The 24,422-nt window shown below is 34.5% G+C and overlaps 1 protein-coding gene across 1 annotated transcript in view; it reads right to left on the reverse strand.

The window, feature by feature from the left end:
• Positions 1 to 3,295: 3,295 nt before the first annotated feature.
• The window catches only part of LOC127869340 (extracellular matrix protein A-like), a 33,210-nt gene continuing 12,083 nt past the window's right edge, over positions 3,296 to 24,422 (reverse strand). Inside the window, exons 10-22 of the mRNA XM_052411835.1 lie at positions 22,559 to 22,660; positions 21,655 to 21,762; positions 18,542 to 18,619; positions 18,144 to 18,221; positions 15,279 to 15,395; positions 13,276 to 13,989; positions 11,754 to 11,833; positions 11,485 to 11,550; positions 11,020 to 11,218; positions 10,468 to 10,574; positions 9,697 to 9,724; positions 4,079 to 4,135; positions 3,296 to 3,528 (exon numbers count right to left, since the gene is read on the reverse strand). Coding sequence (XP_052267795.1) covers positions 3,404 to 3,528; positions 4,079 to 4,135; positions 9,697 to 9,724; positions 10,468 to 10,574; positions 11,020 to 11,218; positions 11,485 to 11,550; positions 11,754 to 11,833; positions 13,276 to 13,989; positions 15,279 to 15,395; positions 18,144 to 18,221; positions 18,542 to 18,619; positions 21,655 to 21,762; positions 22,559 to 22,660 — 1,859 coding nt within the window. The 3' untranslated portion in view covers positions 3,296 to 3,403. The remainder of the gene's footprint in view (positions 3,529 to 4,078; positions 4,136 to 9,696; positions 9,725 to 10,467; positions 10,575 to 11,019; positions 11,219 to 11,484; positions 11,551 to 11,753; positions 11,834 to 13,275; positions 13,990 to 15,278; positions 15,396 to 18,143; positions 18,222 to 18,541; positions 18,620 to 21,654; positions 21,763 to 22,558; positions 22,661 to 24,422) is intronic.

Below are 24,422 nucleotides of genomic sequence, written 5' to 3' on the forward strand. Positions count from 1 at the left end.
AAAGCACTTGCAAGATATGGCTCCGGACACAAAAGTGCCTATAATAAAAAGCAATTTTTCAAGATACAAAGGGCCATAACTCTGTTTTTAACAGATGGTATACAATGCCATTTGGCGTGCATCATCCTCTTATGCATATATACTCATACCAAGTTTCAACGAAATCTGCCAAAGCACTTCCAAGATATTGCTCCGGACACAAAAGTGCCTATAGTAAAAAGCATTTTTTTAAGATTCAAAGGGCAATAACTCTGTTTTTAACAGATAGTGTACAATGCCATGTGGCGTGCATCATCCTCTTATGCATATATATGCTCATACCAAGTTTCAATGAAATCTGCCAAAGCACTTGCAAGATATGGCTCCAGACACAAAAGTGCCTAAAGTAAAAAGCATTTTTTAAGATACAAAGGGCCATAACTCTGTTTTTACAAATGGTGTACAATGCCATTTGGCGTGCATCATCCTCTTATGCATATATATACTCATACGAAGTTCAATGAAATCCGCCACAGCACTTCCAAGATATGGCTCCGGACACAAAAGTGCCGGACGGACGGACGGACAGCCGGACGGACAGCCGGACGGACGGACGGACAACGCCAAAACAATATCCCTCCGCCTCTGGCGGGGGATAATAAACCAACTCCAAGTACTACAACGGTTAATGTTATATCTAGTTTATCGAAATACAGTTTTTTGAATGTGTTGCAAAATCGAAAAAGGAAGTACCGCGGTTTACATTTACTCACATCTGGGAGTGTTACAGTCCATATTGTGGCAATGTTTTAATGTTTCATTACATCATACTAACTTAATCCGAGTGCATGTTGTTCACTTCATTATATAGAGACAAATGCGAGTAATAGTAGTAGTAGTAGTAGTAGTAGTAGTAGTAGTAGTAGTAGTAGTAGTAGTAGTAGTTGTTGTAGTAGTAGTAGTAGTAGTAGTAGTAGTAGTAGTAGTAGTAGTAGTAGTAGTAGTAGTAGTAGAAGTAGTAATAATAGTAGTGGTAGAAGTAGTAGTAGTAGTAGTAGTAGTAGTAGTAGTAGTAGTAGTAGTAGTAGTAGTAGTAGTAGTAGTAGTAGTAGTAGTAGTAGTAGTAGTAGTAGTAGTAGTAGTAGTAATAAACGTAGTAGTAGTTGTTGTTGTTGTAGTAGTTGTAGTAGTAGTAGTAGTAGTAAGAGTAGTAATAGTAGTAGTAAAATCAATACTTATACAAAGAAAATATATATCGACCTCTTATTTATAGGAGTAAGTTGCATATGACCTTTGACCACGAAATATACGTGCAACCATATCATTGAAGTGAGGGACACATCTTCTACGTTCTGTTACTTATTTGAATGTGTTTGTTTACGTTCGAACATGCAACTATCAGCAGTTACCGTTTGAAGCATGTTCAATTTCAAACAACGTCGGGAAACATGACGTAAGATAATTAATACGTTGTCTTCATTAAATGGGCATACGGACGCTATTTCCCTAAATGGAGGCAAATTGTTTCTAACACAATTTTAAGTGTACAAAAAATAAACCTTAAATCACTAAGTACTGGTCCTAAAAGTTTCACACGGACAATTTTTTATCATTTTTAAAATACATGGTTGACGGAACATTTTTAACAGCTAGGCCCGTGTATTTTAGAAACATCAAATAAGTGCTTTGTAATGTATAAATTAATTTTAGAAAAGTACAATGCTGTACTAGTAATCGATATACCACTTTTAAAATAAGGTAGCGACAATGGATTATATGCATTGCCTTTGTCCGACTGTCTGTCACGATAATTTTGATGATTGTCCCTCTTCAAGTGCTATTGCTATATGGTATACATTTGGGAGTAGCCTAAATGTAATGAAAAAAAAATGAATGTTTGAGTTTGCTTTGAACGCCCAATTTTTGAATTGACCCTTCTTGTTATAAAGTAAAGCATTCACTAAATGCTTTGTTTACTTGCGTCACGAAACACAATGGGATGCATTTAAATGTCAAACATAAGCGTACTGTTTTCATATATGTGATTTCTCTTTATTCAATAATTCACAATTTGTTTGTATATGTATAATTACAAAGAGCCATGGAAATAAATCAACATTTTGAGAATTTGGATTGTTGCTTTTGCTGTTGTAATAAATAATATAGCATGTTCAGAAAACAAGTTCATTCTTGATCATTGATCAGTTGTCAATTATTAGTCAAACTGAACATAAAATATACGTCGACAGGAGCCTTTCCCATTAAAAAAAAGCTTTGTAATTGATTGCAGATTATTTGTAGATTTGTTCTGCATTTAATTCGTGTAAGAGCAGTGTTTTTACAATTAATTTAGTTCTAGCGTATCTTTGGTTAAATATTAATAATCATTTGAAGAAAAAAAATTATCCAGCTATCCGCATTGCTTAAATCATGTGACGAACTCATTCGTTTCTTGAAGTATTCAACACTTAATGTCACTGATGTATAAATATACACACATTAAAACACAGCGATCTTTACAAATAATATTTGTGCAGACATTACTGTGAAAAAGATAAACTAAAAGGGCTTGAATATAAAGTATTTAGACTTAAGTTGAGGAATGTTGTATTCTATCCCTTTTATCATTCATATCACATTAAAAAACTAACCGCATTTTGGTTTCAGACTAAAGTACAAACGTGTTTCTTTTTTATGTCATGTTTATTTTGTGTGCTTCCATCTCAATAATGTGTATTGCATATATTCAAAAAATATTGTGCAAAAGAATATTTTTGTCATAATATGCCAATAATTTCTATGTCGAAATTAATGTCAATGTATCATATTTTATATGGTAATGTAAGCAAATATTTATAAGCATTTAATAAGTCAGATGCTGCGTATTTGATTTCGGTTTGATATGGAGTCATGTCGTCTTAGTCAACGAAGAAAAAACATAAAGCCACAAACGTATACATATTGTGCGCGCGAATTAAGTTAAGTTTTGAACTGTGCTAGGCTAATGGATACATGTCTGTACCTTACATTCGCTAAACACAATAATTTGAATGTAGATTGCCCTTACTTGAGGTTGTTGCTGTTCATGTTCCTGATTTTGCTATTGCTGCTTATGATCAGATAATCAATTAGCGAAACAATATTGTATCAAACAGTCTTCAATCCGGGTGTTGTAACATTTCTAATGGACGAATGTACATTTTGAAAACAAGTCTTTATAAGCTTTTAATTTATGTAACAGATCTCCGACCCGTGTGTTAATAATAACAATTGTAATCGGTTGTGTGTCAATTCGAGATAAATTATTACAATAATATGAGTTGCTGTTATTTAAAACGAGCAATAAAGACATTAAACACACTTTGCAATCATCGAACCGAAAAATAAACATAAATTTTTTTTTCAAGCAATCCAATATCCTCTTTCATCCAATGAGGGCGTGTGTACCCGATGCTGTGTCACAGACACAAATGTCACATCCATTGAGGTCTTTCTTGTACTTTGGAGGCTTACCACAGTCCAACTGGCAATGAAGGAGGGGGCATCTTACTACAAAATTACTTTTTTAATCATCATTGTATATCGTCCACATTCAATTTTGTTCATTGTTTCATGATAAAAAATATTATTTAAGATATAGTATTCTCACAACTGGCACAAACATGATTATATGTAAATAATCAGCGTTTCTCTTACGTATTCAACATATTTCAGTGTTAAATGATGCAATTAACATATGTTTAATAAAACCCGAGTATGTTTCAAAACTTGCACAAACACGATTTTGCAATAAAATGTCAGAAAACAACATACCATTATATCATACGGCCTTAAGCAGTATGCAAAATAGTCCGTAAATATTATTAAATATATATATTTATTTATTTATTTATATTTATATTTATATATTTTAAATCAGTTCAAAAACAATAGACAACGCTGTTCTGTCACAATATGTAAATACCATTGTATAATGGAACATATCGCTACAACAGAAAATAACGGGTTTAAAATCTCGTCTAAAAGCAATAAAACAAAACACTGATGGGTACACGTATTGTTCTTTCCTAAAAAAACAACGACCTTCATAAAAGCTTACCTGGGCACTCATTATTACACAAATCAGATGCGCAACAGGTTGAGGTGCAGTTTGAGTCTAAACGTGCAAAATAAATAAATCAGATTTAATTATAGTTCTGCATTGCCATCTTTGAATTAAATAGTTAAAGCGCAATATTAAATCTCCAAAAAATCATTTTAATATTAACAAATTTGAAAACAGTTTGTCGACGGAGCATTTAGATTCAAAGTCAGGTTCGGCACGTATTATTATTAACATTTTTTACAAACTTTATATATTTATTGAACAGTGGTTTTCGAAAACTTCAATTGCTTCAAATTATTAACATAATTTATTCTTGTTTTCGCAAGCGTATTAAATTCAGACTACGTTGTGGTAGTTTTTTTAAAAGTCCAGGACATATACTGTTTAACCTCAAACAAATTGCAACAGAAATAAAATCAATTGCATCATGTAGCCCATGAATAAATACATATTACAGAAACAATCGCCATGGAAATTCGAAGCCGTTTAAGAAATATTAATAAAAACAAATCGTCTTTACCGTGTTTGATTGTTATGGCTATTATTTACCACCATACTCGCGTTTACTATGACGGAAATTGTCACCGGAAGTTACAACCAGAATCAATAACGGATCCATCGGTCAACGATTGTGATCAACATGTAAGTAACTTTGTATACTATTAACATACAAAAAGTGCAACGATGTAAAGATAAAGCATTTACCTGTATCCCTCGTAATTTTACCCGCTTTGTATTAAGATTTACGCAATATGTGTATAGTTACTACGTCACGATTGGTATTGTTGACGTCATAATACACGAGGCTTGTTTTTTTATAATTGAAACAAGATATGTATTTATTTGTGTTCTACGCCAGAAAGGATTTGATGCTATCAATGCTTTAGCACATACACTGGGTCTCACCTGCACTGTTATACCTGGACAAACCGTGCATACAGTGAGTCGGCGAGACTTTTGCAGACAAAAAGAACTTAGGCGTTCCAAAAACCCTGATCAGAATTTGTCAGACGAGTATAGACGTTTGCGATCGGGCGGTGGATTTGACTTTGAAACACATTGTTTATTTTGCGGACAAGTCGGGAAGACTTGTGGAAACAAACGGGGATTTGATGTATTTCCAGTTCGAACGTTTGATTTCCAAAATAAAATACGACAACAGTCATAAAACAGAGATGATGAATTGAGAAACCAGGTCCTGGCACGATTGGGGTATGCACACGTATTTACCAGCTGCAGGCTGCAGATGCACTATATCATCAAACGTGCAGTGTTAACTTTCGAACTGGACGACAAAAACCCGTCAGCAAACAAACTGAATCTGAAATTCCCATAAAGTTTCGAAAAGGACGTCCAGAGAATCAAAGACAGAGTAAAGCATTTCTGACTGTAACACAAAGATTAGAAGAAAACGACGATGAGCAAATAGTATTAATGACCTTGTGAAACAGATGGACAATTTATATCCAGACGATGCATACAGTGCGGTGTATATGAAAAAAAGATATTAATGGAACAATTTAATGATCAGATAGTTATCACCGAGATAAATGGAATTCCTTATATTGTTACTTTTAAAAAACAGTATCCACTATATTAAATGAATTTTACAAGCAAGACAAACACTTGGATCCATCGCAAAAGAAAATATCAATCATTCAAACAGCGGCGAGACTAATCCAAAGTGATATTAAAGATATACGCGTGTCGAAGGCATTTTACCCTCCACCACAAGAAATTTCTGATCTTGAAAAAAACATTGAGTACTTACCAGACTCACTGAGGAAATTTCTGAAGTCCCTCTTACCAAAGAAGACAAACCCCGTCAAGGTTGCTTCTATAGGACAAGCTATTGTGCAATCTGTCAGACCGCGAATGGCACTTACTTCATTGCAATTTGGTCTTGCCGTGCAATTGCACAATCAGTATTCGTCGCGTTTAATTGATATTCTGAACAAATTGGGTTTCTGTACATCGTATAAAGAAGTTATGTAATTTGAGTCAAGTGCCGCTATTTAAAATGGAACTCAGATTTCAGGAGTGATGCCTTCAAATGTCATTCAGTTTGCTGCCGACAACGTTGATCACAATGTTAGAACGTTGGATGGACATGACACATTTCATCGCATGGGGATCAAAGCCGCCCTTACCCCTGGTGTCAAAGAAGAAATGCCTATACCACGCAGTAATGTTTCTAATGAAGACCTTGTTTCTTCGGGCACAATCAATATTATGTTTCACAAGGCTCCATTAGAACTCCCAAATCTACTTCTGAAAAGTTAAAAAGTCAGAAATGTAGAGGACCCAACAGACTGCCAGAATATCTCTTTAGAAGTTGTCCGGCCACTCAAGTCCATAACATCAGGATGGTCAGGATTTATGCAAACCGTAGAAGAAGGGTATTTCCCCGGCATATCTTCTTTCAAGTTCCTACCTATGATCGACCAAAACCCAAGTGATTTGTCCTGTATTTACTCAACATTATATTTCGCGTCTGCAGAGACTAAAAAATACCAAACTACGCCGGTTGTCACATTCGATCAACCTCATTATTGGAAAGCAACATCCATTTTACAAAGCGAGAATAATGGCAGTCCATTAAAAGATGTTGTGCTCATACTAGGAGGGTTTCAACTTCAAATGAGTTTTCTCGGAAGTGTAGGCCATCTTAGGCAAGCAACCGGATTACAAGATGCATTAGAAACTGTTTACGCATCAAACGCGGTAGATCATATGATGAGCGGAAAGGCGGTGTCGAGGGCTGTGCGTGGGCATCTGTTGGTTTATTCGGCGCTCGCTATGATGCTTAACTCGGACATATATGGGATACCATTGCCGATAGAGAAAAATCAGACATCTGTATAAAACGTTTCCAAGTCAGTTGATGTAGCACAAGAAGACCTAGCTGGATATATATCAGAGGCCATAGACACTCAAAGTGACCTCAAGGAACTCTAGACAATATTAGTTCTGTACGACAAGTCAATCTACAAAGAAATAGCATCTGCTTGTGTGAAAGAAAACGAAGTTTTTTCAAAATGTCAAAATGAAGTTGGACTGGAGCTAAAATCATACCCGACATCAGCTTTGTGGATCCAATACCTTAAGATGATTTAAATACTCAGGCAATTCATTAAAGCAGAGAAAACGGGTAATTGGGACTTGCACCTTCAGTTGAACGTATGCTTCCTTATCTGGCCGCATCAGGGCATAAATTGTATGCTTAATCAGCATACCTCTACCTTCAAAAAATGAATGAGCTACACGAAACGCACCCAGTAATTTATGAAAAGTTCATAAATGGTTTCCATGTAATACGACGGAGTATTCGCTACTGGGCTGGGTTGGCTACTGATTTGACAATCGACCAGACTCTGATGAGGACTCTAAAATCTACAGGTGGTATGACAAGAGGAAAGGGAATGACGGTTCAAAGTTCAAAGAGCTCAGTGGTTACTTGCCCGTATGTGCAGCAGTAAACTCGTCGATGCAAGCGTTAACTGATACGGAATATATTACAATTGAGCAACATAAAAAGTGTTCTAAAACTAGACAAGAACGCGACACGAAAGATCGGAATATAATTTTGACATTCTTGGATGAACGAAAGCCATTTGCAGAAGTGAATTCCTTAAGGAACATTGAAACTGGTGTTACGTCAACAAATGTTGTGAATGGCCATCAGGCAATAATTAATGAACTCAAAGGTCAGAATGTGATGGATGTTTCGTTTAAGAAAGGTCGACAAGTGGTGACATTAAAAACGCATTCTGTGTTGCAAGCTGGAAACCAAATTCTACATGTAAGCCCACAACTTCTATTCCAACGTCTGTTAGTAGCGGCAACGAGTCAAGCAGACAATATGGGTAATGTATTAAATCATGAATTGTGCCCAGTTCCTGCATCATTATTTGACAACACTGGATGCATGAGAGAAGCCCAAAATGTCACACTTGCAGATGCTATATGGTGCTTGGGTGACTGTGTTGCCAATTCTGAATCGAATGAGAATATGGTATACTTACTTGATGGAGGATCCCTTCTTCATAAAATACCGTGGCCTAGAAGCTATACATTCAAGGGTATCTGCAAACTATATGTGGAATATGTACACAAGCGGTATGGCTTCCCATCAATTTTTTCGATGGCTACATGGACGGACCGTCTACAAAGGACTTCACGCATCAACGTAGGAGTAAATGTATTATGGGGACGACTATTCTGTTTACGGAAGACACTCCTTGCCGTTCAAAGAAGGACCATTTTTAGCCAACTTTGTAAACAAACAGAACTTCATCAATCTTCTTGGTACCGGTCTTCAAACCATTGGATGTGAGGTAGTACATGCTGCAGCTGATGCCGATGTTACTATTGTAAAAACAGCTGTCAAAAGCGCTTCCAGAAAGAAAGCGACACTGATTGGTGAAGACACAGACTTATTGGTGCTCCTGTGCTACCATGCAGTGCTAGAGGTCAATGACAAAGTCTTCCGATCAGAAAGACACGTTGGTCTAACGCGAAATGTTAAGGTTTGGAGTGTAAGAAAAAACAAATATGTTCTGGGTAAACGCATCTGTAATTAACTTCCAGCTGTGCATGCCTTAACAGGGTGTGATACAACTTCGGGAATTTTTCGAATTGGCAAAGGGGCCGCGTTGAAAAAAAGCGATATCATGTGAAGTGTTACAGAATGACGTAAGCCACTTCCAGGAATGCATACATCAAGAACAGGTGCGTGCGTAATTGAGAGAATTATAGTAGCACTATATGGCGGGTTAAGCATTGATAATTTTAACAGCCTATGCCTACGACTTTTCACGGAAAAGGCCATCAACAACCGCAAAACAGTGGAAATCCATACCTTACCACCTACATCTGCTTCAGCAAAGTTTCACTGTCTTCGCGCCCGTCTTCAAATAGGAGATTGGATAGGAGAGTCGAAACAAGATCCATGTTGCCGGGGATGGAAGCTGGATAATGGGTTCTTTGTTCCAGTCAGGACAGACATACCGCCTGCACCATCAGAACCCATGGCAATCATCAGATGCAAGTGCAAAACGAACTGTGACAGTAAGCGGTGTTCGTGCAGAAAACATGGACTTGAGTTCTCCATAGCGTGTAAAGAATGCAAAGGATCGAGTTGCTCAAATAGTTTGCAAATTGAACTGGACGTATCTGATACCGATGTATAAAGTGGAAAATGTACTATATTTGGTTTACTGTCCGCGGGTTTTCAAAGGTCAAATTCTCAAGGTCATGGTCACTAAATTCCATTTATGTTTATTACATATGTATAACTCTAAACATGCAAATGCAGTGTCACAAGTTGGCATCGCGATGAACATACAACAACGACAAATATGTAAAGAACCGTGTTCATAATATTCATTGTTATTTCTAAGAAAAAATCTAACAATGTCATATTTGAGAGGCAAAAAACTACTTTTTACTCTTGACTTATCAATGGCGATTTTTTATACGTAATAGATAGCATATGCAAGTCCAAATCTCTAAAAACATTTTTTGTTGCAATTTGTTTGAGGTTCGGTGAAAAAATCGAATATCGGTGCCGACTATAAGTTAAGTACAACGAATTGAAACTCGTTAATTACCTGCAGTATTCATCAGCATTTTGCAAGTCTACAACAAACATCAAATTACATGGAACAGTGGATGGTTTTTAAATAATAGCGTATGTTAGGCGTCAATTGAAATAATTAATTACGAACCATAGAAATAAAGCACTTAAATGTAAACTAAATGAGCATTCAAACTTGTATATTAAAACGATGTATTCTTATGTTTAATTGCTGGTCGATGTTCCCACTCTCGTAATGCATATACAGTACGTCTTCCCTGTTATGTCAAATGCATGTGTATGGGACATCGTTTCGCCTGTTGAATCTATTATAACATCCGACTTACCCTTGCGTCCTGACAGGATGTTGTCCAGAGTACCATGTCACTGATGGTTATTTGTTTCATCTTAAGCATATTTTATATTATATGACTCAGACTTCTTTCATAAAGTACAATCCGGATATATTTACCTAATACAACTCACAATCGATGTGATATTTTAATATGTCATTAAAGAAAAAAGGTTCAGTATGTAAGTGAAACAAACGAAACAACTAGAGATCTATATACCTTTGTTTGGTAGGCTAAATGATACTTTGACTGATGCTTTTGTTTTTGAATTGTATTTATATTTCATATGATATATAACGTACTTATATTTAATATGTATGTAATAGGTTATTTACAAATGCCCCATTCAATCAAGGATGATGTCCATCTACCACACTTGAAACATTGCACACATTTATGTTCACTTTTGTACAATTTAAGTTGATGTTAATGTAAGTAGGACACAACACTACCTGATTTTTTGCACATAGTCTCAGCGTGTCGCAGTCATCTGTCGTACTTTGTTGTGGGCAGCTGAAACACAACGGTCCCCTCGTACCTTGTATGAGGTCCGGATAGGCTGTGAAGAAGTAGTCAGACGAAATTATATAGATTCGAACGCTTTAAGGCCCATACATAATAATACAAATCAATTTAATTCGTATCTGTAATTGTATAATGCATTAGCAAAAGCTCTATATCGGTCAGATAAAAGATATAAGAGCACTTTTATTATAAATCTGAGCAGTGTTATTGAAACTATAACCAAATAATGTTTAGTGTTCACTCGTATGTATTTTCATATATTTTACATGCAATAGCTCGCCTTATATAAACGATTAGCGGCTCGTTAAATTATGTTCTGATATTTGTCTTGTATTTTTACATTCGACGTTGTATGCCATTCTATTACTTAACAATAATGGACACTCGTTTTAAAGATTCGCCCTATATTATATTTGCCGTGTTATAATATACACCCTGTTGTTATCTTGAAAGAGCTTTATATCCCCCACACAACTTACGATTAGCTCCGCATCCACCTTGGTTACAAAGACTTCCATTGCAACATTGAGAACAAACTGGGAAGGTTCCTGGATCATCAAGAATGTTGTCATCAGACAATGCATCCCGCCTGTCTTGAATCACGTTAATAGAATGAGTGTTTCTTTTGCCGTTGTTATATGACAGTTCCCGTTTGTCTCGCATTCCGCATTGCTGTAACTTTGTTTTACAACAAAATGTAGTTACATGATAAAAATTACTTTTAGTTTTTGCAAGACAAAGTAAGTTTCCGATCATACAATAGAGAATAAATTGCCTAATATAGACAAATTTTTGGAAAATATAGCCATGTTATTATAAACGTTTTAAACAGTTATTTTCGGGAAATTGTTTATACATGACATGGTGTACGTTTTCAAATCTACCTTAAGTATTTTGCTAGATATATGACTTTTTACCAATTCAACCTTTAATAGGAAACATACATTACGACATCCGAGTCTGTACCGAATGCCACCCATAGAGTTGATAAACGATTCGATGAAACAGCTCTATATAAAAATATAGAAATTATTACGACATAATCCAAACATAGAATGCTAATTTTTACACATACAATGAATAAACTAAGGAAATCAATTGTTTATACTCATGTCGCGTATACAAATTATAAGACTCGCGTTAAAAGGTCCTATACGTCCATCAAATCATTTCTGATTCGTGTTGATCCATATTCAAAGTTGTAAAATTTTACTTCTGTATTGCCACATTTAGTCACTTGGCTGCATGTATGCGGTGACACTGTTCCCTCACATTGCAGGCAGTAACGTCCTTCTGAAAACGTTTAGACTCACTTATGTATAGAACGTGTCGTTGTCTTCCTCTAATTAAAGAAATTAATGTTAAACACTATTATTGCATTCGAAATATATATTCGGATAATAGGGGATATTTGTCGGTTTTTGTGGAATATCGATTTTAATTCACCATTGTTCATAGAAAATGATATGTTCACGAGTTGTGATGTCACGAATGAAAATGTATTTTTTCTATGATCACGAGTGAATTAAAATCAATATTCCACCAAATCCAACACATTTTTTTATTTTATGCGTGCAAATGAGAACTTTTGTACCATTGCCATTTCGGATAATATAATTCCACGTTGGGCGCACCGAAATGTTACTACATGTATGTTTAAAAGAACCTAAACCATATGTTTTTATCAACATTCAAAGCAGAGTAGTCGCCCTAGGTAAAATTGGGAGTCACAATAGGGAAACCAAAGTTATCAAACAAATGTTCCGGTACAACAACACAATTATCGATATGTTTCTCTTTTTTTCACTGTTTGAAACAGTAAAAACTCAGTTTAAATTCATTGATATTTCTCTATAAACCATCGTAATGGAAAAAAAGAACACGATTTTTCTGTAGACGAAGATAACGATTAAATGTATGTTATTCTGCAATAATTAAGGGTGTGGCTTATTGATTTGTTTATTAATCATTTCATCAAATAAGCACGACGACAGAGTATTCAGATACAGATGACGATGAAAAATATTCGTCAACGACATTGTACATATCGTGATAGTAACGTCATCAAACATTCGTAGAGATGTGTTGTTCCAAAACAAATAAATATACATGTATGAAACAATACATTGCCTAGAATATTCATCTGACTAGAAATTTGGTTTTACTTTGTTTGTAAATTTAACAGATCCCCCGTTACAGCACATTTTAGCGAACCTGATCACACTTTTGATAATATCGTCCTGTGTTGTATTGAAGTTAATGAAAAATGGTAAGACAAAACACGAAAACTTCAAGAAACATACTAAATAATTCGCCTCAACACTCTTCAGCCCAAAGAAATAAATACAAACGACACATACGAATAAAACAACATAATGCACAAATCGCACTTTCATCTTAACCATGTAAACGTTACATCCGGTTTACACTGCGGGTTTTAACAAGACAATGGTGGGATTGAACATTCGCACTGATGAATCTTAAACTCGTATCTCTATGCACCCATGAAAAAACGTATAGTCGAAATGGCTACGGAATAAGGCTCTTATTGCTTACACTGAAATATATTTTTCTCGTATATATAATTATTTATAATAGTTATTGTATCGTCATATGATCCAGTGTTTTCAAAAATATATACCTTGGTGTTGCATCATATTTCTCAACCATATATATATATGGTTTAAATTTAAATTTATATATATAAATAACGTATATAGGAAGATAGTGCATACCTGTTGTTCCATCAATGGTCGTCGTTGTTGTTGTTGTGGTCGGAGAGGTTATTGAAGTTGATGTCGCAGTTCTTATCGGAATGGTTATCGACGTGTATGTTGGTTTGGATGTTGGAGTGGTAGTCTGGATGTTTTTCGGGGTGGTTGGTGTAGTGGTTGGCAAAGTGTGTGGTATAGTCGTTTGTGTAGTCGTTGGTATAGTTGTTGGTGTAGTAGTTGGTGTCGTTGTTGGTGAAGTAGTTTGTGTAGTTGTTTGTGTAGTGGTTGGAGTAGTTGTTGGTGTAGTGGTTGGTGTCATGGTTTGAGTTGTGGTCGGTGTCGTGGTTGGTGTAGTGGTTGGTGTAGTGGTTGGTGTAGTGGTCGGTGTAGTTGTCGGTGTAGTGGTCGGTGTAGCGGTCGGTGTAGTGATCGGTGTAGTGGTCGGTTTAGTGGTTGGTTTAGTGGTTGGTGTAGTGGTTGGTGAAGAGATTGGTGTAGTGGTTGGTGTAGTGGTCGGTGTAGTGGTCGGTGTAGAGGTCGGTGTAGTGGTTGGTGTAGTAGTTGGTGTAGTGGTTGTTGTAGTGGCTGTTTTAGTGGTTGGTGTTGTGGTTGGTGTAGAGGTTGGTGTAGTGGTTGGTGTAATGGTTGGTGTAGTGGTTGGTGTAGTGGTTGGTGTAGTGATCGGTGTAGTGGTTGGTGTAGTAGTTGGTGTAGTGGATCGTGTAGTGGTTGCAACTGAAATAAACATTAACATAACTGAAATGAGATATAATATGGAAAATCGCATATCTGTTTTTCTTTTATCTAGGTAAGGTATCAATGCATATAGCCATTCCATTATTGAGTGACAAAACATAAAATGCGTATGTGTGAAAGATTAGGAACAAATGGTGACCTTATTCCTATCTAGGGTAATATAAATATACTTATTAAAAATAGGTACACTTGGACCATCACTAAATACATGTATTACATCATTCATAAACGCTGAGATAATACTACTTAAGTAAGTTTGGTGCATATGCAATTATGTTTCAAGAAGTGCACCATGAAATATGTACAATTATGGAAAACCGATTTAGTTAGCACGAGACGTACACAATATTGCATGAGACTTTACCATCAAACAAGTAATAGAAATTCAACATAAAGTGTGTACGACATGATTGTAATTAAATAACATTAGGTAACATATTTGTGTAAGTTTCATTGGTTAATCATCGACTGAGTACAACATGTACACCTTCAAGTTAATACTAGAAAAATATATATATTAGAAAATCAGAGACATAAGGAGTAAACCTCAACGTTTTGCAATAAGAAAGTCAAGTACGGGTAGTGGTCAATACCATTAGTACAAGATGAGTACCATTAAGTAAGTTTGAGTAGTATAACATTATGGTAGTAATTGAATAATTGCAGTTTAAATGGTATTTTTGAAATTTTAAGGTTTCATTCTTATAAAAAGGAAAACAAACAAATGTTATTTGAGGTATTGGTCAAAGACAGGGCCAATTTCTGAAACAGCAAGTGTTTATTAAATCTACATCGACTTCAAACTGAAAATGGTCTTTAGAGAATCCATTTATCAATACATTCTTTACTTTAAATTAAGGGAAGGTTTATTTTAGGTTGGAATATGTCGTTTTTTTTAGCAAATGACGCCTAAAGAATGAACTCCGTGTCATTAAATACAAACAGTTTTGTTTTAACCAAGTAGGTGTATTTTGTATAAATACTTGCATTCTTCAGACTTTTAGTCATCACTAGATTAATAATATGTTTTTCATAGCAATTAAAGTTGCACAATTCTTAATGAGCAAAAAGCTCAATATTTAAAGCGCTCAGTTAACCACTTTAATAAATCTTGTATCTTTGTTTGTTTTGACTTATCGAAATCATGGCCAGATCCGACAAACAATCAACAGGTTTCAAAAACACTTGACCCGCAAATCCGACCGAATGAATTTGTTTTCCAGTTTGAACCCTGAACGTTTAATTAATAGTCGAAAATAAACACATACTTTGTCCCGCGCATTCTAAACATCCATTACGGTCGATGTGGCAGTCTGTCATAAACGTGGGTCGCATAGTGATCGGTGGACAGCTGTTCATGTTTATTAATGGTCTGGTGATGTCACCTTGAATGACATAATAAATACAAACACGATTTTATGCATAACACTTACTGTTGTAGTTAAGAAAGAGACATATTTTAGAAAAATATTATAGAACTGAACATTAGTGTGAACTATTTAGTTATTGTCATGATCATACACAGACGAATTTACTGTGTTTAGCCTCAGAACACGAACATAAGAAGTCGTGCAACTGCAATTCACTGATATGAAAAAAAGTTTCGTCACGTAACTTCTGTCTGGTAATAGTTTGTGTAGTTTATTGTCGAAATGATAACATTATAAATGATACATTATTACTGCTTTTGTTTAAAAAGAATAAGCAAACCTGTTATGAAATATTGTATCTAGATTAAGTTTTCCTATAACAATTTTGCTAAAAGTGTTCTGTCTGTTGTAAATGACTAACCAACCCGTGAACAAATTCTAGCAGGCGAGTACAAACTAGAAAGACACGTTTATACAAATCATCTGTAAACCAAAAATGTGAAATAAATACATGTAATTTAATACGCATTTTCTTAAAAACGTGAGGTATTATGGAACACCTTTGGCGAATGAGCGGTCGATTTCGGCGAGGCGGGCGACGTGTAGGAGACCGAGGTCCGTTCTCTCTATATAACTTGTTTAATCGCACCATTATTTTATTGGTTGTATTTCTTTTTGGAATTATATTATCCGCTATGTTTGATATCCAGCCAAAGAGCCAGTCGCACTTTTATGTTAGACGATGTTTGTAACCTAAGAAGTAAATTGGCTAAATTTCACTCAAAGTATGGTGATTTAATTTCAAAATATAATGTTTCTTTAAAACGGCCTTTAACTAATGGAATTTCCCACCCATCATTTTTTGGAGATGTTTTGAAGCGTGTTCGCAAATAAAAATATCTTAAAGAAAATGTTTATATAAAACTTTTCAATGTTATTAACTCATTTTTATCAAAAGGATATGATGTTAACGTACTTAAAAACACGTTATTGTTGGTTTTCGATGCACTATATCTTTCTTCTCTTAAAATTTGAAATCATTAATGGAATTACCATTTTATACGTTTGATTCTTTAATCATCTAAGATTGTTGTATTGGTAATTCAATTTTACAGTACCGCCTCTTTAATATTTTTATTTTCATTGTACAGTACTGTCCCTGAATTTTGTTCACGTCAACGTATCACCGCTTGTCAATTACGTAATACGATACTCTTTCTCTGTTCCTGGCTACATTGATTTTTGTGACGTCATCGACCAACTGTCACAGTTTCAATCTATATGCATAGGTTCTTGGTTTTATATCGTTCAATGTTTTGTTGTATTTTCTCTTTGACAGGCGTTTCTTGTTTGATTTATTTCTTAGCAGTCACATAAACAACCAAGCTATGTTATAAGGAACGTTTACACCGATTATTGCTGCTTTTTCCTGTATTTTCGCGATTATCTGAAATGTTAACTTTATGATGCTATATTCTTGAATCTTTTTCTATAAAGAAGGAATGTAGTTGACACTTGTCCGTAGTTTCATTTCATCGTTCATCAATAAGTTGTAACTCTGTTGCTCTAGTCTCGTTCCTACCCTTGAGTAATTAAATGGTACTTAAATTGAATGCGTTTTAATTTCCTTTTAGTATTAATTAATTTGAGTTGCAATGCTATGATGTTACATTTTATTTACACTTTAATGTATCATAAATATTGCTGGGCCAAGTGTGAGGTTGAGCACTCTAAAACCGGTTTAAACCCCCAATGCTTTGCATTGACCGTTCCATGGCGGTGACCCCTGCTTCATTCTTTTATGTGGTATGTATGTTGTTTTGTATTGTGCTGTTTTGTACTGATTTGGCAATTGGTCACTTGCCTTAAATAAAGGACCAATTTAGTGTTCATAATAGGAAATCAATACTGCTCCAGCAGATAGAGTTTCACTTCTTTATATTGTGGGAATATTAGTTTGCCCAATTTCGAAATCCTTTAGATTTTTTACAAAATATAGGTTAAGTGTGTTCGCGTATCTGTCCTTGACCCTAAGATAACTCCACACGTCTTTTAGCTAGTATGACTGCTAGATCAATCTTTATACGTGGTAAGAATATTATTAACACGCGCATATTTCAGATTTTCCGTCTTTCCGTATTTTATTTAGTCCTTCGGTCGGTCCGAAACATCTACACCAATAGAAAACTAAACAAATACTCAATGTATGTTGAGGAAAATAAGCATGTTCATAATTGGTAATATGAGGAGTATGCACGCTACATTAATCTTTTTGTGTGAATAAAACAGGGTGGTTAATATGGCTAGAGAAAAAAAGTGAAAACTAACATCTGGATCCTCAGACGTCCACACAGTACTTAAGCTAAGTAGGAGAAACTCTACATGTTTAAAGGTCATATGGGAAATATACAAGTTATTTCAGTGTTGTCTGTCTGTCACTCCGTCCATATGTCTGAAGCAACTGAATTAACTAACAAAGTACTTCAGTTAGGTGGATACAACTTAGTGTGTTGATACTAGTAATAAGCGTGTAATTTCAATTCGTGTGTCACATACAACGTGGTGTTGTTGTGGTGACTGAAATAAAGGAACACACAAATCTGGATCATGTGATAACTCAAACAGAACATGAGCTAGGTAAATGAATCTTAAGGAGATGTTGTTATTACTCAGACAACAAAAGCCCGGAATGATTCAACTATTGTGTCTATGTCAAATGTCTCATGTTAGTTATTTTATTTAAAAGAAGGTCTACACACTTACCTGAAGTTGAGCAAATTATACAGTTATTTGCGTCAAACGTGATCATACTCGGTAGGCAGTTACTTACTTCTGGGCACACTGAAACCAGCATTTTGAATCTAATTCAATTTCAAAACATACGGAGAATTGTACACGTACTTTAAATGAATTAAAATGTCTTAACAACAATTTCAAATTAAGAATATAAAACTTTAATTGTACTTTGTAAATACTGATTACAAGTCTTATAAAGAAAAAAAAAAGTTTGATTGTTTTTAAGTTTAATATTTGAAAAATATAGCGTCTTGCATTAAAACATTGCATTGCAAGAACTCTTGTTTTTATCTGGCTTTATCATTTATTACACAGACGTTGACAATGAATATGTAATGGAAACAATTGATTTAAGGATCACGAACCCAGATCACCTATAGATCCAAGGCCGGTGCTTGTTGATGCACTGTCAACATCAGAATGGGTTGTTGTACCTACAGAACCTACAATGCTTGACGTAATCTATATTTGATTCATCTGTGTTATCTATAATCAACAAAAAATAGTAATTGAACACAAATAATTTTAAACCATTCCAATAAAAACAATTTAATCGGTGTTGTTATTTTTGTTACACTTTATCATACAATAATGTCCAATGCAGTATGAATCGACACATGGGATAAATGTTTGTTTTAAGCAATTTCTGCTAAGAATTCTTTTCAGAAAGTATATTTGGAGTAGATATTTAGGGGAAATGCATTCACCATTAAGCCTGCATTAGAGAAAGAACACAACCTTGGATTTTCTAACAGTTACCCAACTATTAAAATAAATAAGTCATAAATAGTGTAAAGCATTTGTAGGTTGAGTTAGTGGTATTATTAAAAGAAAATGTTTCTAATGTGACAATTAACGTCTTTTATTCGCCTTTATTCAAATGAAGGTATAAAATGCGGTGATAAATGAAATGCTAGATAAATGTTTACCATATATTGTATAAAAGTGGACTTGTTCACATATTTTTCAGATTTAGAATAATGATTCGAAATAAACTACTATATAATTTAAAACAAATTCCTGGTTAGATGTGTTATTGTGTTTGTACAATAATACATACTTTTCTTTTTGTAGTATTTGGCAATTGTTTTGAAACTGATCATTTGTCAGAAGTTGAACAAGTCTCTTTAAATAAAAACTTATATTATAGCAAGGACAATGCTTTAAATTAAATCAGAGATCGCTCTCAGGTGTTCCCCGTTATCAGAACAACAAGTCATTTGGAGATAACATCGGACGCAGCCATAAGAACAGTAGTAAATACTTGTGCAGACATTATACAAGTAGAATAACGCAAACTGTTCAATACAGTCAAATGTGTTCAGGTAAATAAAACACACGTTTGTCTGATGTTAATGAGATCCAAACGATTTGGTTAAACAATTATTTACATACCCACATAGTATTATACCGGTCGATAAAAAGGAGCATCACTCGAACTTTGAGAAGACGTATTGCGTTTTGGAATCAAAGAAAAATTTGTAAAAAGTAAACATAATGCAACATTCTATAAATACATATATATGAAGTGAACCTGCAAATAAAGAGGAAAGAAAAGAGGTTACGTATCGCGTATTATGTATATGATTTTTGGTCAAACAATTGAACCGTATGGAGAGCGGATCGAATGTGTATCATGTTATTATTAAGTTAGGCAGAGAGTTCAAATCAGGAGGAAACTATGTGTAACGTCAAAAGTGGTTAAATTGACCATTCAGACGCATGGGAAGCACAACATTACTGGGGCTGCGACCAGGACTCGAATAGCCGACATGTCAGATGATTTTATTCTTGTTACAAAAATTAAAAATTACGCTTATTACACCCGAAACTTGTGAAAGTATTCGTTGCTGGATTTTTAACTGGATGGAAATTGCAAGTATTTCAGCAGAGGCTTTTCATCATGGCGGAGTATTATATGACATATGTTTGAGAACGGTTGAACAGCAACTTATATGTCATCTGTAATAGCGATATTGTTGTGTGATGCATCTTGTTTGCGCTCCTTACAAAATATTAATATTGATCTGTAGGCAACTATCACCGTTAAATAAGAAGATTCTGGTAAATAAAGAAAACCTTGTATTTGAAGATAACTAAAACAGAAAAGTGCCAACTATTTTACAGGTGTTTTTTAGTTTGTGTTAAATATTTAAAAAATACGCTGATTACATGTGAAAGTATTTGTTGCGGGATTTTTACATGGATGGAAATCGAAGTTAAACGTTGGAGAACTCGAGCCTATTGTTACGGCGTTGGATTGTTTTTGCCCTGAATACTATCAATGCATTCAATGTTATTTCTGTGTTCAAACAATTATGTATAAAGCAATACATTGCCAATTTGAACTGTGCTATTTTAAGACAGTTTATTACTTTGAAATCTAACTTATGCATACTGTAATTTAGACTACAATTAACAGTATTGATTCCCAATGTTTTTACTCATCCTATGATCTCACAAAGTTAAAATTCGAAATCAGTAGATTGAAGTTATCTCATTCAAATTTCAATACACTTAATAGTCATTGAATATTTTTCATAAACCGAGTCCTTGCACATACCAGCTTTACAATACAAGCTCACAGAATCATAATTTTCTCACAAACAGACATGAACGCAAACAACACACATAAGTAGTCTACACACCGGAAATGTTCGTACATCTGCCAGCTTTTTCTCCATGTATATAGAGAATATTATGTGAGTTTTTGATAAAGATCAAGTTTATCATGCGAGGCTTAGAACCGATGTAGCGCGAGGCTTGCCGAGCGCTAACATGGTTCGGGCCGAGCATGATAAACTTGATCTTTATCCAAAACTCACATAATATTCTATTTATCCTATTATTTTGTGGTCGTTTATCGTTCAAAAAGAGTAAAAATTCTTTAAAATTCAAAGCAACAGCGCTGGTTTTCCAAGTTGACTCCGAAGTGTTTGTTTACTTCTACGTCATCATTTGCTATGACGTCACATTGAAACATATAGTGTTCTTAAGATAGAGATCGGAAAACCATGGTCTAAAAATAGCGATAGTATAAAGGTAAAGTTTATACGATCGTTGTTATACTATCGATTTTCATCTGGTAATAGGATAAAATACTATTCGCTAGAATTTCACATTTCGTATTGATTTGGTGTGTTGACGTAAACATTACACAAAAAGATTTAGGCCGTAGTAAATCGTCTGATTCCATTTAGTATCAGCAAAGTTAAATGCATTTTAACAAGAACATAATGAAAATAGAAGTAGTTTGCATTAACATTTCATTATTGTAGTTCGCAATCGCAAAAGTTAAAATCAATTTGTAAATTACACGAAAAATGAAATGATATTCATGATGGAAATGAACATAAGCATTAAGACGTATGACGATGAATTGTTTGTTCAGCATTTAATCTTAAAATGGATTGATCGTTTATAATTGATAACAGAACAGTTGAGTTGTATTGTAATAGTAAATAATTATGCCTCTAACCTGTGGAAGTGAGCATTCCGGGAAATGCACCTTCATGGAAGTTGGACAAGTTTAAGTTCGATGTTGGTGAAGTCGTGCTGTTTGTTCCGACGTTCGATGGGGTTTGTCCTGTGTAATATAACAATATTTAATTTTATCTTTTAGTAAACGGATAACAGTATTTATTCAGTAATTGATTGCTCTTATGACATCGCCAAGTTAAAACACAAAATCCGTAGATTGTATCTCATTCAAATACCAATGAACCTAAAGGTCATTGGTTTGTTCACAAACCTAGTCCTCGCACAAAGAAGCCTCTGAACACCATTCCTTGCATTCACTATATCCCCGCAAACAAATATGAAGGCCTAAACACACATACATAAGTTGTGTACACCCCGGAAATTATCACACACCTTTCAGATTTTTTCTCTGTGTATTACTATACGATATAACGTCACGTTTCTTGTTCGTTCTCTGTATATAATTACGCAATACATGCACAAAATGCAATGAGACAATAAATCGCCACCATGGATTCATTGGCAACAAAGTCGTATACGCTTAGGCAGCACACAATTTAAATGGAAGTAGCTTGCATAAACATTTCAATGGTGCAGTAGGCAACAAAAAAAAAACAAATTTAAAGTACTTTTGACATTTTACATGAATGGATTTAAAATTACCATTAAGCTTTAACGATGAATTTGCTTTAACAGCCACTGCAAGAATTTAAAACGGATGCAATGAAGTAGAATTCATATGCACGTTGTTCACATAATCATGATATTATACATAACGCATGTTTATCATTGGACTCGTCAGAACTCGTCAGTACGACTGATATCGTATGTCGACCTGAACAAATGTAATTACTCATGTATTTGTTTTGTGTGTACGCGTTCACTGGGTTTTATATAATAACCTGTTTGGCAAGAGGCGGGGCATTCATAGCAGCCGTTGTTGTACTGTAGACATGCGCAGAACGGGTTAAAGTTGTTACAGTAACGTCTTACGAGACTGGAATCTGCGGGAAACAAATATAATAATAATACTATCTACTATGGAATGTACACTCTTGTAGAATGAAAGTATTCACACAAAGATGTGTATTCTAGTTAAGTTTGATACCATGCCTTATTCGTTTCTTTTGTTCCTTTTGTTTTCTTATTTATTACCTCCCATTCTGTATTCCAATCCGTCCATATACGTTGGCTAAACATTTAATTGTTTCGTTTGCAAACATCATAATATTTCATAAACCGCCATAAGCATTGAGTTAACGCACTTTAGGTTTAAGAATATATCCTCGTATGTACCATAAACAACTCACCTAATACTATCGAAAATCTTACTAACACCACCAAAATCGAGGCGATACAATCAAATCGGTTGTTCATTTTGGTGACCATTATCGTTTCCGTCTTGTCAAATAACAAAACTCCGAATGAAATGAGTTTCCAACAATCAGAAACGAATTTAATTGATTAATAAACGTCCCTGTTGCACAAAATGGTTTTGCTTATAAAGATACTTTAAGGTGTATCTGTAAATATGCTTAAACCCATATATCCTCTTAATGTTTCTCGTACTAAATGCCTATTGTTGCTAAATTGAATATTCCTATTTAGTGAGACGAAAACGGACATGAAGATAACGACGACCTTTTGCCCTTTCAGTGCATTTCTTAAAGGTTGTTTGACGTTTCAGCATAAGCTAAGTCTTGTTTATGTTAACATTTTATTTAAATTACTCCACATATTTATTTTGTATACTTTTATTTAATTTTTCAATAATTATTCATTTTAATTATTTACAATAACAAAGGTGAATCACATGCGATTAAAAGCATTACCTGACCTGCGGCATTTTAAGATATTAATTTTAATGACTAAACGGCAACATACAAACCAATCCTGTATTATTTTGTAGATATTATCGGATTATTTTCAAAATATTTTGGATTCAGTATTATCATTTTTTTGTTTCTGATTGAATCAAAACGCAGTGAGAAGATTGATAAATATGCTAAAATGTGCACATAAAAGTTACCGTTAAATAATAAATAATTGTTTTGGTAAAAATATACATTTCAATTTTAAACGATTGTCTTGATAGCAACATTAATAGTGTTACAGGAGAAATGCCGTTTTCATAACGAAAACTTGTATCTTATAGATAAATCTATAGTAAAACGATTGGAATCATCAAAAAAGGCACAAATCATTTTGATACTAAAACCGATCATTTTCTTTTCCGTAAACCGGAACATCATTCGGTTATTTATTACAAAACATTCCGAATTACATATAAAATGCTATGAGTTTTGTGCAAGGGTTATAATCATTCGTTTTGATTTCACAAGAAATTATCATCTTGGCATTTCTCAGTAATAATCATTATCTTGGTTCAATTAAATGTCACAAAGGGAAGGACTTTCTCAACCTACACAAATATCGCCACCAGTCAAATGAGATATCAAAATGACACAATTTACCAGTGACTTGTATTACTCAACACAGATATGTAAATTGTGTCATGTAGTTTATGGCTATTAGTATCTGGTTGTAACTGTGTCTTATCAGTGGGTATATCTCTAGTTGATTTTGGCAGACACCGTATGGTATCAGATAAGAGCAACACCCCTAATTAAACAACTTTACATCATAGACATTTAACACTACCAGCAGCATCTTGTACACCACGGTCCCACATCATATCTACCGGTACATCTGCAAGCCCTAGTTTTGATTTCATCTGTTAATTATAGTGGAAGTTGTATTTGAAGT

This window comes from Dreissena polymorpha, chromosome 2, assembly GCF_020536995.1.
Source record: "Dreissena polymorpha isolate Duluth1 chromosome 2, UMN_Dpol_1.0, whole genome shotgun sequence".
NCBI lineage: Eukaryota > Metazoa > Mollusca > Bivalvia > Myida > Dreissenidae > Dreissena > Dreissena polymorpha.